Genomic DNA, 18,514 nt, shown 5'->3' on the forward strand with positions numbered 1-18,514 from the left:
GGCAACACAAGAGGACAAGATGGTCAACAAGGTCGGTTGGAGCATAGAGTACAAAATTGACAAGTTATTTTGGAGCTGTATAGAACTTTAGTTTGGCCACATTTGAAATATTCTGTGCAGTTCTGGTCACCACACCACCAGGGTGTCACCTAGTTTGGAGGATATTAGTGATGAGGTGAGATTGGACAAACTTGGATAGTTTTAACTTGAATGTTGAGGGGGTGGCCTGATAAGAGTTTATAAAAGTTTGAGGGGCATGGGTAGTCAAAGGCTTTTTCCGTGGCAAGAAATGTCGATTACTAGGAGACATAGGTTTAAGATAAAAAGGGATAAGTGTAAAGGAGATGTGAGAGGCAAAGTTCTTTTACAAAGAGGGTAGGTAAGTGCTCACAATGTGCTGCCAGAGAGATGGCGGCAGCAGTGAATACAATAGCAGAATTGAAGAGGCAGCTTGACAAATACATGAAGAGGCAGAGAATAAAGGGAATCAGGCTGCTTGGAGGTATAAGATTTTTAGCTTAGAAAGACATCATGCGTTAGCGCAGGCTTAGTGGGCCAAAAGGCCTGCTCTTTGTTTCTGTCTATATCCCCTTGTAAATTCTGTCATCTTAAAACACCTGCCTTGCCATCTATTTGTGTGTTATTTGTAAACATGGCTATAGTACATTCACTTTTTTCATCCAAGTCACGTGAATATTGTAAATAATTGTGGTCCCTGCCATGATCCCCGGGGCACTCCACTCATGACAGGCTGTCATCCTGAAAAGTCCCCTTTTATTCAAAAATAGTCATAGAGATATACAGCAGGGAAATAGATCCTTCAGTCAAACTCGCCCATGCTGGCCGGATATCCCAAACGAATTTAGTCCTAGCGAGTTTTGAGAAGATTTGTAGCTCAGGTTGTGGTTCTGGATGTAGGTTTACTTGCTGAGCTGGAAAGTTCATTTTCAGACGTTTCGTCACCATACTAGGTAACATCTTCAGTAAGCCTCCGAAGCAATGCTCGTGTTTCCCTGCTTTATTTATATGTTTGGGTTTCCTTGGGACACATAAATAGAAAGCAGGAAACACGAGCAGTGCTTTGTCCAGAGGCTCACTGAACATATTACTTAATATGGTGACAAAATGTCTGAAAATGAACCTTCGAACTCAGTGAGCAAGCCTACATCCAGAATTTAGTCCCATTTGCCATATTCCTCTAAACCCTTCCTATTCATATACCCATCCAGATGTTTTGTTTAAGTCGCAATTGTACCAGCCTCCACCACTTCTGGCAGCTCATTACATACGCGCATCACCATCTACGTGAGTGCCTTTTAATTTTTTCCCCTCTCATCCTACATTTATGCCCTCTAGTTCTGGACTCCTCCAACCCAGGGAAAAGACCTCGTCTATTTACCCTATCCATGCCCTTAATCATTTCATAAACTTCTAAGGTCACTCCTCAGCCTCCAACACTCGAAGGAAAACAGCCCCAACCTGTTCAGCCTCTCCCTGTAGCTCAAATCCTCCAACCCTGGCAACATCCTTGAAAATCTTTTCTGAATCCTTTCAAGTTTCACAACATCTTTCTGATAGGCCGAAGACCAGAACTGCACAGAATATTTCAAAAGTGGCCTAACCAATGTCCTGTACAGCTACAGCATGACCCCCCCAATTCCCATATTCAACTCACTGACTAATAAAAACAAGCATACCAAACATTGTCTTCACTATCCAATCTACCTGCAACTCCACTTTCAAGGAACTATGAACATACACTCAAAGGTCTCTTTGTTCAGCAACACTCCCCATGACCTTACCATTAAGTGTATAAATCCTGCTAAGATTTGCCTTTCCAAAATGCAGCACCTCACATTTATCTAAATTAAACTTCATCTGCCACTCCTCAGCCCACTGGCCCACCTGATCAAGATCCCATTGTACTCTGAGGTAACCTTCTTCGCTGTCCACAACACCTCCAATTTTGGTGTAATCTACAAACTTACTATACAGGAGAAAGTGAGGTCTGCAGATGCTGGAGATCAGAGCTGAAAATGTGTTGCTGGTAAAGCGCAGCAGGTCAGGCAGCATCCAGGGAACAGGAGAATCGACGTTTCGGGCATAAGCCCTTCTTCAGGAATTTCCTATGTTCACATCCAAATCATTTATACAAATGACGAAAACAGCGGACCCAGCACCGATCCTTGTGGCACACCACTGGTCACAGACCTCCAGTCTGAAAGGCAACACTCCATCATCACCCCCTGCCTTCTAACCTTGAGCCAGTTCTCCAGGCAAGTGGCTTCTTTTCCCTATATTCCATGTAATCTAACTAGTCTACCATGAGGAACCTTGTCGAATGCCTTAAGTCGATATTGATCACGCTCACCGCTGTGCCCTCATCAATCCTTTTCAAAAAGGATTGCTTCAAAAAACTTAATCAACGCACAAAGCCATGTTGACTATCTCTAATCAGTCCTTGCCTTTCCAAATACATGTACATCATGTCCGTCAGGATTCCTTCCAACAACTTGCCTCCCACCAACATCAGGCTCACTGGTCTGTACGTTCCCTGGCTTTTCCTTACCACCTTTCTTAAATAGTGGCACCACATTAGCCAACTACCAAGTCTTCCAACACCTCACCTGGGACTATATCGATGATACAAATATCTCAGCAAGGGGCCCAGCAATTACTTCCCTAGCTTCCCACAGAGTTCTAGGCTATATCTAATCAGGTCTGGGTATTTATTCACCTTTATATATTTTAAGACATCCAGCACTACTTTCTCTGTAATACGGACATTTTTCAAGATGTCACCATCTATTCCACCACATTCTATATCTTCCATATCCTTATCTACAGTAAACAATGATGCTATTATTGTTACAGATAACAGAGATCTCCTTACAAATTTGTTTCTCAATTTCCCCCTGACTATTGGGGGTCTATAGTACAATCCCAATAAGATGATTAATCCCTTTCTTATTTCTACCCAAATAACTTCCCTGGATGTATTTCCAGGAATATTCTCCCCAAGTACAACTATAATGATATCTCTTATCAAAAACGCCACACCCCTCCTCCCTTGCCCCCCCCTTTCTATCCTTCCTATATCATTTGAATTCTGGAACATTAAGCTGCCAGTCCTGTCCATCCCTGAGCCATGTTTCTGTAAATGCTATGATATCCCAATCCCATATTCCTAACCATGCGCTGTGTTCACCTGCCTTTCCTGTTTAACCTTGCATTGAAATAAATGCAGTTCAATTATCAGTCCTACCTCGTTCTCTGTTTTGTTCCTGCCTGCCTTGAATATTTGACTTGCTCCTTTTCTCACGTGTACCAGTCTCAGACTGCACTCTATCTCCCTGGGTCCCAACCTCCCCCCACCACCTCCACCCCCCACCCCGTCCCATGTTCCCTCCCCCCCCCCCCACCTTACTAGCAACTCTAGCAAATCTCCCTGCCAGTATTATAGTCTCCTTCCAATTCAGGTGCAATCCGTCTTTCTTATACAGGACACCTCTACCCCAAAGAGATTGTAATTATCCAAAAATGTCAACCCTTCTCCCCTGCACCAGCTCCTCAGCTATGCATTCCTCATGCTCCATCATCCTATTTCTACCCTCAATAGCTCATAGCACCAGGAGCAGTACAGATATTACTACCCTAAAGGACCTCCTTTTTAAATTCCTGTCTAACTTCCTATATTCTCCCTTCAGAATCTCATCCATTTCCCTTCCTATGTCGTTAGTTACAATGTGCATGATGACATCCTGCTGGTCCCCCTCCCCTTGGAGAACATTCTGCACCCTCTCCGAGATATCCTTGATCCTGGTACCAGGGAGGCATTCTAATTTCTTGCTAGCGGCTGCAAAAACGTCCGTGTCTGCCTCTGACTGGAGAGTCCCATATCACAATCGATCACTTGGAACCAGATGTATCCCTCTTTACATTACAGCCATTCTCGGTATCAGAAACTTGGCTGTTTGTGCTACATTCCCCTGAGAGTCCATCACACCCTACAATTTCCAAAACAGCATACTTGTTTGCAATGGGGACAGCCACAGCAGACTCCTGCACTACCTACCTTCCTCCCCGGGAGGTAACCCAGGTCAACCTGACTGTGTCTATAACTGTCATTCATCATTTCCCCCTAGCTCCTGTAAACTCCTCGTTGACTCTAGCTACCGCTCCTTGCGATCCATGTAATCTGATAGGATTCGCAACCAAAGGCACTTCCTGCAGACAAGATCAACAGTAACATGGAAACTCTCCCTCATCTCCCACATCCAACAGGAAGGGCACATCACTCTACTTCAGGCCATCTTTGCTCTTTAACAATCGACAGACCCAGAAAATAGCACTGTCTTAGTGCTCTAAATAATAATGATCCAGACTTACTTAGCACCTATATTTTATATTTTTAAAATTTAATCAAGAGACAAATCTCAATGAAGCACATAATTAAAGAACCCACTCTATTCACCATTGTAGATTTACAGCAAGGTTAGATTTAAAAACTCTCCACTTCTCTCAGACTGTGAGCTCTCCCACACAGATTCCTCCAAGTTCAGCTGTTAATTTTGCTGTTAGTTAAATTTTTCTTGGACACATTCCAAAGTCCAGAGACACTTGAACTGAAAGAACAAAGGCAGTAGCTGTGCAGATTCACTGCTGTGTCAAACAGCAGCGTCGGGGTCATTCTCTGACCATGTGATCTCTGCCTTTGTCTCTCTCTTCCTCCTTTTTAAAGTGCCATTGTTTTGATATTTTCTTCCCCAAAATTCTAAAACAATGCAAAAGCTTAAAAAAAAAACAGTAATGACTGCTCCTGGAATTTGAGGAAATCACCTACAACACCTAAAATACCTCAAAAAAAAAAGGAGCAGGTCTTACAGCCACAAATCTTTCCCGTCCTCCACATTGGATTACCCAGAGTCTTCTCATATTAGCTAACTAATCCCCTACCCATGCTAATACACTACTGCACCACCATGGGCTGTCATCTTAAGTAATTTAGTGTGCTGTATCTTATTGTACATGTTTTGGATATCTTAATATATTACATCTATCGGTTCCCCTTTATTTATCCTACTTGTTACGTCCTTAAAGACTTGGGATAAATTTGTCAGGCACAATTAGATTGCACATTTCTAAATGCTCTATTATCACAATCTTTATAATAGACTTTAACATTTTCCAAATCATAGATTTCTCAATTACATTCTGGAATATCATAAAAGGCGATTGTTGTTTAATTTATTTTACAGTGCCTGTTTAAGGCACCCTTTGTTTTCACTATCCTGTTACATTCTGAAGGGTGTCCTGTCTGGGATAATAGTGCACACAAAATCTACTACACTGGTATTTCGTAGTCGTTCTTTCAGTTAAATTAGAGACACCATATTTGCTGTGAGCCATTGTTAAAGGTAATGGTCATAAGGGTAACGTAATAGTGAGTATATTTTATCAAACTCTCAGGGCCAAGTTATATCCCAGTGAGCAATGGAGGTTAACATGAAAGTCCCACCTTCCCAACCTCTCCTTTCGCCTAAGATGTGGTAACCTCAGGTTAAACCACCACCAGTCATCTCTCTCTAATGAGAGAGCAGCCTTATGGTTCTCTGCGACTATGGGTACTTTAGCTTTTACCTTTACCTAGTGAGCAATTTTTTAAAAACTCATTTAAGAGGTATAACTGCTGAAAGAACTGACAGAATTCTGTGTTGCGCAGAAGATACCTAGAAGTGGACATTAAAACTTTCCAAAAAATGGTCAGGAGTAGACTAAAGATTTTACGTTGGAAAATACTTTCCCTGCCATCAGTGACTTCAGATTTCAACTGTGCATGTGCTCCATCTTGGAAAGGTGCCACACTTACATCATGAGATTTACATCAAGCTTCCAAAGTGCTACTAAAAGCCAGATTTGATTGGAACTATTATTGCATTGGGAATTGAGAAACTCGGCATGGGAAGGCAGGCAGGAGCTTTTTCCACCACAGGTAGATGACTTTATAGTGCATTATTTGTGGGCCTGATGGAACTGGGATTACCCCCGTCTGATCCTCAGCAACCCCAGCTCACTACTATGAATAGTCAACCATCCTCAAACCACTGAGTCCTAATCTCTCCTGACTTAAGAGGGCTATCCCAAGGATCTCCAGGAATGGTCTCAGTTTCTGCATCAGAACCGCACAAATTTAACAAACTGGTCTGCGCAGTGGATCAAAATGATACCCACTTATCCTTTGATTCTGTGACCCATCCTAGTAAAGACTGAGGCCAGAGGTTTAGCGCTATACCTTGAGTTGGAACTTGGGTCTGTGACCCATAAAGTGACAGAATGGAATCCTTCGAAAGCTGCTTCTTTCCAGAATCCTCCTGTTTCACACTGGGCTCAGCAAAGAGGTTCAGATTTTCAGCTCCTTCCTGCGGAGTGGACGCCAACACCTGCTAAACAATGGTGCCACAATACAGGTTTCAATCACATCCATTGAAAGTTTTTCTTTAGAAGTTACTGTCTGTGACAGAATTACATCACTTACATTCAAACCCTATGTTAGCTATGTAGGCAAAAACATTCACTAGAATGGGTGCAACACCCTCACGGTCTTGCTCACAATACGTATGCCACTGCATTCTTGTCATATAGAGCCCTAGTGGAGCTAAAAACAGATCACTGACATGATGGAGGGATTACTCTGTATGCAGCAAGAGACTGCCAGTGCAAGTGCAGAAACAGGCCTTGGGCTGGCACCAACAGGCCACAGGAAGCACGTGTGCATGCAACACTGACATTACTGCATTCTGTGTACAGTGACAGCAGCACTTGGATGGCATGCACTATGACACTGCAGTACAAGGGCTTGGTAGATCATCATGGTGGGGCAACAATGGTGATTTGGCAAAATATTGTGATCATAGAACTCACCAGTGTGAGAGCAGGCCATTCAACCCATTGAGTCTGCACCAACCCTCCAAAAGGCACCCCACCCAGACCTACCCCACCTACTCTATCCCTGTAACACTGCATTTCCCATGGCCAATTCATTTAACCTGCACATCTTTGGATTGAGAGGGGAAACCACAGCACCCGGAGGAAGCACGAACGAACACAGGGAGAACATGCACGCTTGACACAGACACTTGCCTGAGATTGGCATTGAATTCGGGTCCCTAACCACTGAGCCACCGTGACATCCTGATCATTTTGTTTTCATATCTAATAGATTCATCCCATTTATTTAATTACAGCAAAGTTGACAAGTTTTTTTCTCTCAATTATTAACCAAAATAATCTTGACTGTTGTCAGCGTGAACCAGAATTCTTTGTCTAATACACTAGTGCTGGACCAGGTAACTTACAATGGCTTTGGACTCTTTCCAGCCTTGGGTTCTAGTTCCACGTATCGCTGGAACTCCTAGTAAGTGGCCATGAGAGCCAGCGTAAACAATCTCCATATTTAGATTATTGCATTGGATCCAGGGCAGGGGGAGCCACAACTAAGATGGTTCCTATCCTTACTTCAAAAACAGCACAGATGCTGCCAGACTTAGAGTTTTTCCAGCAATTTCTGTTTTTGTAATCTCAAGGAAGCAGTGGAAGTGTTCTGGGCTCATAACCCAGAGGTTGATGGATCGAAGTCATCCTCTGCTATTCTCACCAATCTGATTGAATTCTTTGAAGAGGTGACAAGGATAATTGATGAGGGAAGGGCTGTGGATGTAGTTTATATAGACTTTAAGTAAGGTAACTGTTGAAGTTCCACATGGCAGATTAGTACAAAAACTAAAATCACATGGGATTCGGGGTGGGCTCGCTGGATGGATACAAAACTGGCTTGGTCATAGAAGACAGAGGGTAGTGGTGGAAGGGTGTTTTTCAGAATGGAGAGAGGTAACTAGTGGCGTTTCACAAGGATCAGTCTTAGATCCTATGTTGCTTGTTATATATAAATGATCTGGAGGAAAATGTGGGTGATCTGATTAGTCAGTCTGCAGATAACACAAAGATTGGTGGAGTTGCTGATAGTGCGGACGATTGTGGAAAGATACGATAGAATAGTTTGGCGACTTGGGCACAAATGTCAGGTGGAGTTTAATCCTGACAAATGCGAAGTAATGTATTTTGGAGTATCTAATTATGCTGTAAATGGCAGACCTCTTAGGAACACTGACATACAGACAGATCTGGGCATGCAGATACACAGCTCCCGAAGCAGCAGCACAAGTGGCTAAGGAGAGTAAGGAGGTATATGGCATGCCTGACTTCATTGGCTGAGGCATGGAGTACAAGAGTTGGCAAACCATGTTGCAGCTATAGAAAACTGCATTTGTTAGGGTGTATTTGTATTATTGTGTGCAGTTTTGGTCGCCACACTACCAGAAGGACGTGGAAGCTTTGGAGAGAGTGCAGAGAAGCTTCACCAGGATGTTACCTGGTCTTGATGGCATTGGCTATGAGGAAAGGTTAAAGCAACTTGATTGTTTTCACTAGAAAGACGGTGGCTGAGTGGAGACCTGAAAGAGATCTCCAAAATTATGAGGGGCCTAGATAGGGTGGACTGTCAGAGGCTATTTCCCAGGGTAGAAGGTTCAATTACAAGAGAGCACAGGTTCAAGATGAGAGGGGGAAAGTTTAAGGCAGATGGGCGAGGGAAGGCTTTCACGTAGAGTGGCAAGGGCCAGGATCGCACTGTCTGAAGAGGTGGTGGAAGCAGGTACATTGGCAACATTTAAGAGGCATCTGGATGGTTACATGAATAGGGAGGGAATAGAAGGATACGGACCAAATAAGGGCAGAAGGTTTGTTTTTTAGTTTAATTGGGGCATGATGAGCAGCACAGGCTTGGAGGGCCGAAGGGCCTGTTCCTGCACTTCTTTGTTGTTGTTCTTTGTTCTGGAATAAACTATTCCTTCGGATACTGTTGGTAAACTAGGAAAAAGCATTTCATGCTGGCAGTTTGTGCCTTTATACTTGTACTGCTTACAGGTCAGAGATAGGCCTGAATTTCTATCAAAGAACTCAAAGTAATAACTATTTTATCGCATGCCAAAGTGTACATTTAAAAAAAAACAAAATGGAAGACAATGTTTCATTGTAAAAACCCTCAGGTTTACCAAAGTAGTCAGCAGCTACAACATTACACATGGGCTCCTGGTATCCTGCCCAATACCCACAGCACATTTGCTTCTGTTTACTTTCATTATTCTGGCATGTGTCGCATTTCCAATTTATCTCCAGAACCGAACTGGGATCTGATCAATGGTTCAATTGGTTAATGGAGGACATCACTACCCAGAATACACAGCATGCTGGAAAACTAACTGTTTTAGAGCAAAGTGGAGTACAATTACGGAAGGACAAATTTAATAATTGGTCCTAAAGCTCCACAGATAACGAGCATCTGTATTTATGACTTAACACCAAATGATCTCGCTAGTAAAATCCAAACTTGCAGAGGAAACAAATCAGTAGGATTAACTTGAACTGTGAAAATAGAAATTTGCCACTTTGCAATAGGATCAGCAAATGTATTGACACTGTGCCACCTAGTGGCGACATTCACAGTAAATACAGCCTTGAGCTAAAGGTTGTCGTTGATATAAACAGGAATCCGCCCAAATCACCAACTGAACTCTCCTCTTTCAGATACTGGAGTCAATGAAGTACATTCACTGTATGGTCCCTGCCCTTCAGCTGTCTCCTTACTCAGATGCCCACAGACACCTACTTGTGAACTGCAAGCTATTAATGTCACAGTAGGATATAGATCAAGTTTAAGTGCATTGGAAGGCCTCAATGAAGGAGTAAAACGTCTCCACTTGAGAATCAAGCCCTTACTTTGGCCTAGAACCCCAAAATTGGAACTTCGCAAGTAAGTTTGCAGTTCACTCAATAAATACCCTTACGCTAGGATTTAGTGCCCAGTTCTGCGCTGTCAAAATCTCAATACTTACTGTGGGTGGGAAAGGGCTGGAATCAGGCAATGGATTAGACACCATGGGTCCAAAGAGGTCCAGATCACCAGCTGGTGCTGTGTTCACACTCGTGGTGCCATTGGAGGTAGGAGCTGCTGCAGGAGCATCTGGAGAACAAAACATTGAGGATTAGAACAGCAGCCATTCTCCAGTCAAACATCTTCACACAGGGCAAATTTTATGCAACAAAATCCATGGAAAAAATCTGTAAAAGTACAAAGGAGTGCTTAGAATTAAATAGAAACATGGAACAGAGAGATCATTGTATAAATTACCATTTAATATCAACTCAAAGCAAGGCAAACATACATTGGAAATAGAAGGATTAGACCATTTGGCTCTTCAAGCCTGCTGCAACTAGAATATGGCTGAACTTCTTCCTCAAAGCCAAAATCCTGCACTATTGTCACAGATAATTCATGTTGAGTTCCGCAGGGTATTGTCCTAGGCCTAACCACCTACCCCTGTAGAGATCAGGGCAGTGTCCTCGACTCGACCATCTTCAACTGCTTCAATGACGTTCCCTCCATCATAAGGTCAGAGTAGGGACGTTCACTGACAATTGCAACGTTCACCACTGTTTGTCACACCTCAGATGTTGAAGCAGTCAGTTCAAATGCAACAAGATCTGGACAATATCCAGGCTTGGGTTGACAAGTGGCAAGTAACATTTGCACCACACAAATGCCAGGCTATAAACAATCCCAATAAGAGACAATCTAAACACTACTTTGTGACATTCCGTGGTGTATCATCATTAATAGTGGGGGGATTCAATGTTCTGAGTTTCCATTGACCAGAAACGCAGCTGGACTTGCCACACAAACAATGGCAACAAGAGCAGATCAGATGCTAGGAACACTCCAGCGAGTAACTCACCTCTCTGACTCCTCAGAGCTTGTCCATCATTTACATGGCACAAGACATAGGTTGAGGAGAAAGTGAGGTCTGCAGATGCTGGAGATCAGAGCTGAAAATGTGTTGCTGGAAAAGCGCAGCAGGTCAGGCAGCATCCAGGGAACAGGAGAATCGACGTTTCGGGCATAAGCCCTTCTTCAGGACATAGGTTACAGATTATGGTTGAATAGAACACTGCCACTGATGAGGTCCCACAGTTCCTTGTGGATGTTCAGCTTTGAGTTGCTAAATCTGTTTTAAAATCCATCCCCTTCGACACAGTGGTAGCGGTACACAACACTATGGAAGGTATCCTAAATATGACAATGGGACTTTGTTTCCACAGGGACTGTGCAGTGGTCACTGCTAGCAATACTGTCATGGTCAGTCGCATGAGTTATAGACAGAATGATGTGGACATTCGATTTTCTCTCTTTTTGGTTTCCTTACCATCTATCGTGGGCCTAATCTAGTAACTGTGTTCTTTAAGACTCGGCCATGTGAGATAGTAGCAGTGTTACAGAGCCACACCTGTTGACAGAGAGAGAGGTCCCGCAGCCAAGACTCAGTCACTCAGTATTCTCTCAGAGTTTCTACTCTCCCTGTTAGGAGTACTGGTTCGCCAGTTATAGATGGTAATTAGGAGATTTTCTTCCTCATGTTTGACTGGATGCCATGAAGGTTCATGGAGCCCAGGGTCAATGTTGAAGCCTGCCAGTTTGGGACAATTGTTTGCTGATAATATGCCATTGTACCCCCCACCTCTGGTGCACCTGTCCTGTTTGGGTAATGGGACATACCCAGGGATGGTGATGGTGCTGTCTGGGATATTATCTGTAAAGTAATATCCTGTGCTTCTTCTTGATTAGTTAATGGTACAGAACTCCCAATTTTAGCATTAGCTCACCTCCCCCCGCACCCCCCCAATTTTAGCATTAGTAAGGAGAACTTTGCAGGGTTGACATGTCTGTATCATTACTATTCCAGTTCCTTGGTCTGTGCTGGTTCGATAGAACTGACTGACTAGCTAGCCATTTCAGAGGGATTTAAGAGTCAACCATATTGTTGTGGATCTGGAGTCACATGTAGGCCCAGATGAAGTGATGGAAAATGTTCCTTCCCTCGAGGACACTGTGAACCAAATGGCCTGCTGTGATTCTGACATTATAATGGTGAATGTACTTCAACAATATTTCACTGTCTGGCAGATGCTTTGAGATTTCTGGTTTTGTGAAAGGTGCTATAAAAAGAAAAACCTCCTTTTTGTTTCCCAGTGCACTTACTACAACCTAAGTATCACATGCTGATTGTGTAGTTTTTTTTAAAAAGTAAAGTGGAATATGGTGTAAGCTTTTATGGTGACAGGTCAAGTGATTCTATTTAAAAGAACTGTGCATTAATTTATTGAAAATGGGGAACGAATGTGGGGCAAAATAGAGACACAGAGCTTTGTGTGACTTACAGAGAACTGGAAAGAGAAAAAGGTCGGAGTCCAGACTGTAGTATGTAATCGCTCTAAAGCTTTTTAGCATGAGTATCAAGGAAAGGCCAGTCATTAACACTGCGTTCAATTGCTCTAACCTCTCATGTGGCAACTAATTCTACCATGAAGTGCAATTTGCTCACCTGTACAGGACTTGTTTAAACACAGGCAGGTTGTTTGATCACACCATGAATTGGCTGATAAAATGAGGGTATTCAGGAAAACAACAAACAGGGTGTGGTGCAGCTGATTACTTTGTCAGGGCACTGAATAACAGCAACCTGGGTGTAAGTAACTAGGATACCACCCCTCAGTGAAAACAGAATGGGAGAAGTGAAACACAAGGTACAAAAAAGAATCTTCACAATGGAACTTGCGTTAAGCCTTGTCACATTTTCTGACACATGAATACTCCATTCATCCTCATCAAAAGTTCATCACCATCCCAGCCTCCCTTCAGAACACTCAGACAACATGACACTAATGAACACTTCTGAGCTTCAAGGTCTCCAGTGAAGGAAATAAAATAAAGGTCTTAAAGCTCAGTTCTGATCTTGAGATTTAAAGAACTGCAAAGAATTTCTTTGACACTGTATTTGGCTCAGGAATACCACATGAATGTAATATTAGCTTGCTAAGGAAAAGTACAATGAAGAACATGAAGATGATGGCATAGGCAATCTTTACCAGGATACTGCCTGAACTGGAGGTCATGTCTTATGAAGAAAGGTTGAGGGCTTTTCTCATTGGAGCGAAGAAGGATGAGAAGTGACTTGACAGAGGTGTACAAGATGATGAGAGGCATAGATGGAATGGATAACCAGAGACTTTTTCCCAGGGTGGAAATGGCTATTACGAAGGAACATTTTAAGGTGATTGGAGGAAGATTTTGGAGAAATGGTAGGTTACTTATACAGAGAGTGGTGGGTGTGTGGAATGCACTACCAACAGTGGTAGTAGAGTCAGATACATTAGGGACATTCAAGTGACTCTTAGATAGGCACATGGATGACAGTAAATTGTAGGGTATATAGGTTAGTTTGATCTTGGAGTAAGATAAAAGGTCAGTACAACATTGAGAGCCCAAGGTCCTGTACTGTGCTATGTAATGGCTGATGTGCAATCATAAAGGGACAGACCATGGAGTCTAAAATGATATTTGTTCTTACCTAGTCCCAGTAGATCAATCACTGGGCCAGCAGGTGTTGAAGGACTGGTTTTCACTTGCTGCTCATCCTTTTTTGGTGGCTTTAATCGGGAAAACAGAGAATTCAAAGCAGCTCATTATAAATCACACAAGGCAAGCTTAAGACTGCAAAATGTGAACTGCTCCACTAGGGAAGCTGGACTTCAACCTTGACAGACACACAACAAAGGCTAATTAACTTGTTCTGACAGAAGGTTATTAATTTGAAGCATTAATTGCCTCTTTAACCGCAAATACTGCCAGAACGATTTGTTTCCAGAACTTTCTCTCATTTTATGCCAAATAAATAGCTCTACAGCAAGGGGAAATCAGTGCAATGACTGGGGACTACACATTTGCTCCAATTATTTCCAGCAATTGTCATCAGTCTGGATTAATTTATTGCACCAGAGATATTTGTTATAAACACTCCTGAGAGTCAAATTAACTTTGAAATGCTCCCTTTTGCAATACACGCAGTTCTACTATAACTGCTGCCATTACGTTCCAGCAAAGTCTGGCGTCACAGAAATAATGGGAAATACAGGAAAAGTGGGATTAGGGACAGAGCAGCAAAAAAAATCCTCACCATCGCTCAAAAATCACCCAGGTCTAACACAAAATATAGCACAGCCTGAATGAAGGTTGAAATCATATTTATTAATGAAACACAAAGTACATTTAACAATGTAAGAAAGCCACTCCCTGTAAAGTACCTCTCACAGAAAGCTGTTCAGGTGGCAGCTGACATCGGCGCATGCGCAGAATGGCACAAAGGCCAATCCAGACGTTGTGCACGTGCACAATGAGGCGGTCAGGCTGATCCCCGCTGGAAGTGCGCGGCTGTGGACGGAGGTAGGCCTTCTCCAAAATACCGCTCCCTAATTCTTCACTGACGTGATAGTCAAACTGCGCTGCCAAAACCCGCATTGTTCCAGAACTACCTGTAGGCTCTAGCTTTTCTCCTGGTCTTACCATTCTGCTCCCAATGGGAGGTTACATTTTAGGCCTCCTCACCCAAAGATTTGCAGATTTTGCTTGAACTATACAGTGGGCTTCCCAAATGGCTCTGCACAAGATTGCATATTCCTTTCATTGAGGACACACATTTCCATTTAGGGAATAAAACAACTTGATGCAGTTTGCCCATCCTCACTCACTCCCCTCATTTTGAGCTAAGGGTACAGGTAAAACAGACACTCACCACTTTAACTTTTTCAAAGATAACTTGTGCAGTTTTGGTCTCCTTTGCTTCACCCTCTTTCTTCCATTTGTTATTTTCTTTCTGGAAGAGAAAAGCTGAAAGTTTAACCAGACTGGGGAGGGGATCAGAAAACTCCATTAGAACAATTTGGCAAGTATCACCCAAATAGGTATGCTCCTCAATCAGACCTTGGATGATTACAACGTCCTAGTTTCCCAGACATCAGAAATGCATCTGAATGCCTCCACTGTTTTCAAGGCAATGGATAAAGCTGTCTTTTTTCTGAGGAGGAATCAGAAGCTCATTTTAGAGCTAAAAAAGCCAGAAATTAAAAATGACCATTTGGAGCTGTTTGCGAGTCCTATACAATGAAGCAGGGGCCAAACATAAGATGACAAATGGTTCTCATCTTTGACCTATCTAGTCTATGTTAGCTTTCAATAAAGCAGTCCAGTCAATCCCATTGCACATTCGATCCCTGCAGCCTTGCAAGTTTATTTGTTTCAAATGTCGATTGTTTTTTGAAATTATTGATCACATTTACTTCCATGAGCTTCACTGGTTGTCAGTTCCAGGTCATTACCAGTTGCTGTATCCTCACATTCCTCCTACACCTCTTGCCTAAAACCTTAAATCCTTTCCCGTCAGTCTTTGAACCACAATCAAATGGAAACAACTTTTCTTTGTCTAAGTTAGCCAAAGCTGTTACAATCTCATACACCTCAATCTCTTTTACTCCAAATAAAATAGCCCCAACTTGTTCAACTTAACCTTGCAGCAAAACACTCAACCTGAAACCATTCTGATAAGTCTCCTTTCTTAAGGAGCCTCACATCCTGAAAGTGTGGTGACCAGAACTAAATTCAATAGCTGAATTGGGGCCCAGAGTTTTTAAAAAGGTTAGCATAAATTCTGTATTTAACACATCTGTTAATAAAGCCCAAATCCCCATATTATTTGCTAGTCATTCTCAATTTGCCCTTCTACATTCAAAGACTCGTGCATACCTCGAAGTCTGTGCCCTGTACACTGTTGGTACAATGATATTGCCTGCCTTTGTTCCGTGACCAGAGTTATCTGTCTATATTAAATTCCACTTGCCTCACATCCACCCAATCTATTAATCTACTTATAACTGGAAATAGTTACTTACGCAGTGTTATTTATCTTTTGGTACAGGAGGATGACAAATTTACTTTAAGGTGGTAAAGGGGAATACTACTTATTACACTTTGGAAGTGTTTAATTCATGTACATCTCCTAAACTTCCATTTAAACCCACAGCCCTGTCCCGTCACACACAACCACGTAACCTCCAACTGACAGAAGGCAACGTCACAGTTTTGCAACTTTCCCCATAGTGTTTTGTTTTTAAAATAGCTCTGGGAAAACCAATAAAAGCTCAAACTTGGCAATAATGCAGATGGATTTGCCTACACAACATGAACTATGTAGTCTTTACATTTTCTGAAGGTAGACAATGATCCAGAGATCCTTTCATAGAAAATGCAGACAGTAAAAGTAGGTAGTAGAATAAAGAACAAACCACCCCACAAAAGTATGATGCAGTTACACACACATTTACAAGTAGACAATGACTCTAAAGGGGAAAATGCTAGCATGCCAGAAGTGGACATGCACATCTTTATTCCAAATCTAAAAGCCTTCACTGTTTTCAATGAAATAGAAAAAAGTTGGAGTTCTCCAGGTGATGGTGTAAAGACAGTTATCCCAGCACATGGCCTGACAAATCCATTAATGAGGTGGACACCCTGTCCAACCTTCCAGTCTAATTGTGCTTTGCAGAATTACCACAATAGGTACCAAGGGAAGAACTACTCACCCTGAATTCAGCAATGTTAATACTTTTATCAAAGTATTTCTTTCTTTCATATTTGTCTCTTATGAAGCTCTCCACTGCTCTGAGCAACAAGTTAAAGGTATAATTAAAAGACGAATGAATTTTACCAATCTCGTGATAGTAACACAGGAAGGTGGTTGCTGCAGGAGTGCAGACATGAGATGCATGTCTTGATCCTGGGAGCATCCTGAAACAGCTGACTCCTAAAGCTGAAACTTCCGATGATGGTGATTAAACATCTGGAACCTTATGAAGAAGCCCCCCAGTTGGAGTTAGACACCACAGAAAACATCGGAGGAGTTAAAACCTGTTCTAACTCCTGGATAGTTATTAAACTAACCATCAGCCTCCCACCAACACCTCCATTAAGGCACCTGTTTAAGAGTAATTTGACAATGCATGAATAGGAGAAGTTTAGAGGGATATGAACCGAACACTCGTAGATGGGACTAGTTCAGTTTAGGATAGCTGGTTGGCATGGATGAATTGGACCAAAGGGTCTGTTTCTGTGCTGTTTGACCCAATGACTCCATGACCCATCCCTTGCCTCTAACCACTCCCAGACCTGAACCCGTCACGCCCTCTCTGTCACTTTAATCGGAGCCCAAATTCCACCTCATACTCCATACCATCCATCCCCCCTGAATTCCCCTCGCTCAATTTGCCTTGACCTACCCTACACCCTCAACAATTTACCTGCCACCTACCTCCTTACTACCCATGACACTCATTCACCAGAAATTACTAAGGAGGTGGCAGATATATTCTTCAAACCAAGGAGTTCAACCCTATGAGGTCATGGCAGAGACATGGTCTCATGCTGATCGGCCATAGTCTTGGAGAATGACTAGAACAGCTTGAAGGGTTGAATGCCTCACTCTTGCTCTTATTTCTTTCACCTTTATTAAATAACATTGAACATTCCAAAACGAATTAAGCAGTCAGAATTAAATAACAATGTTAAACACTTTAAAGAAATTTTTAAAATGTTTCCAAAATTCAATAATAATAACAAAGAAAGGTACAGAAAAATAAAAAAGGCTAGACAATGTTTTCAGAAGTTCACCACTTCTTTTTCTGCATTCACAGAATCACAAAATTATTAGAGTAGGCCATTCAGCCCACTGTCTGCACCAGTTCTATTGTCTAGAACCAATCTCCTGCCTTTCTGAATATCCCTGCATGGCATTTCTATCCAAGTAATCATCCAGTGCTCCCCTACATGCCTCAGTTGAATATGCCTCCACCACATTTCCAGGCAGTGCATTCTGTACCCTAACTACTCTGTATGAAAATGATTTTTCTCACATCACCCTTCCTATGTTTGCACATCACTTTAAATTTCAGCCCTCTAACATTTTCTTTTTCTTTTGATAGGGGACCTCTCCCCATCAACTCTGTCCAGTCCATTCAGGAGTTTGAAAGCCTCAATTAGATCTCCTCACTCTTCTTCTCACTAAGGAAAACAGTCGGAATTTCTTCAATATATCCTCTTAACTGAAGTTCCTCATTCCTGGGAGTTCTCATTAACAGGAGGTTAATCTCTATTCTGCTTGCTGCCATCCTTAAGGGGCACCTCCAGAACCTCAAGGGGCAACCTGGGGCTGGTGAGGGAGGTGGTGAAGATCTATTTTGGGCTGCATTGAGGTTATGATGAAGGCATCCATGACTGAAAAAAGCCCAGAGAGGGCTTCTTGAATCACTGCTTTAAGTGCCCTAAGGGCAGGAATTCCAGGATTTTGACCCAGCAACAGTGGAGTGGCGATACATTTCCAAATCACCAAGTGGCGAGTGTCTTGGAGGGTGACTCACAGGTCGTGTTCCCATGGATCTGCTGTCCTTGTCCTCCCAGATGGAAGTAGTTGTTGGTTTGGAAGGTGCTGTCTGAGGATCTTTGGTGAATTTCTTCAGT

At 42.5% G+C, this 18,514-nt stretch overlaps 1 protein-coding gene across 2 annotated transcripts in view; it reads right to left on the bottom strand.

Annotated features, from left to right (window-relative positions):
* The window catches only part of LOC122563757 (stromal membrane-associated protein 2-like), a 60,168-nt gene that overhangs the window by 12,982 nt on the left and 28,672 nt on the right, over nucleotides 1–18,514 (bottom strand). The window contains exons 4-8 of one of the 2 annotated variants that reach the window (XM_043717956.1): nucleotides 16,585–16,663; nucleotides 14,742–14,822; nucleotides 13,521–13,599; nucleotides 9,951–10,078; nucleotides 6,293–6,440 (exon numbers count right to left, since the gene is read on the bottom strand). In XM_043717956.1, coding sequence (XP_043573891.1) covers nucleotides 6,293–6,440; nucleotides 9,951–10,078; nucleotides 13,521–13,599; nucleotides 14,742–14,822; nucleotides 16,585–16,663 — 515 coding nt within the window. Of the gene's footprint in view, nucleotides 1–6,292; nucleotides 6,444–9,950; nucleotides 10,079–13,520; nucleotides 13,600–14,741; nucleotides 14,823–16,584; nucleotides 16,664–18,514 lie in introns of both variants that reach the window. The other variant, XM_043717955.1, reaches the window with a different exon arrangement.

Source organism: Chiloscyllium plagiosum, chromosome 27, assembly GCF_004010195.1.
Source record: "Chiloscyllium plagiosum isolate BGI_BamShark_2017 chromosome 27, ASM401019v2, whole genome shotgun sequence".
NCBI classification, from domain to species: domain Eukaryota; kingdom Metazoa; phylum Chordata; class Chondrichthyes; order Orectolobiformes; family Hemiscylliidae; genus Chiloscyllium; species Chiloscyllium plagiosum.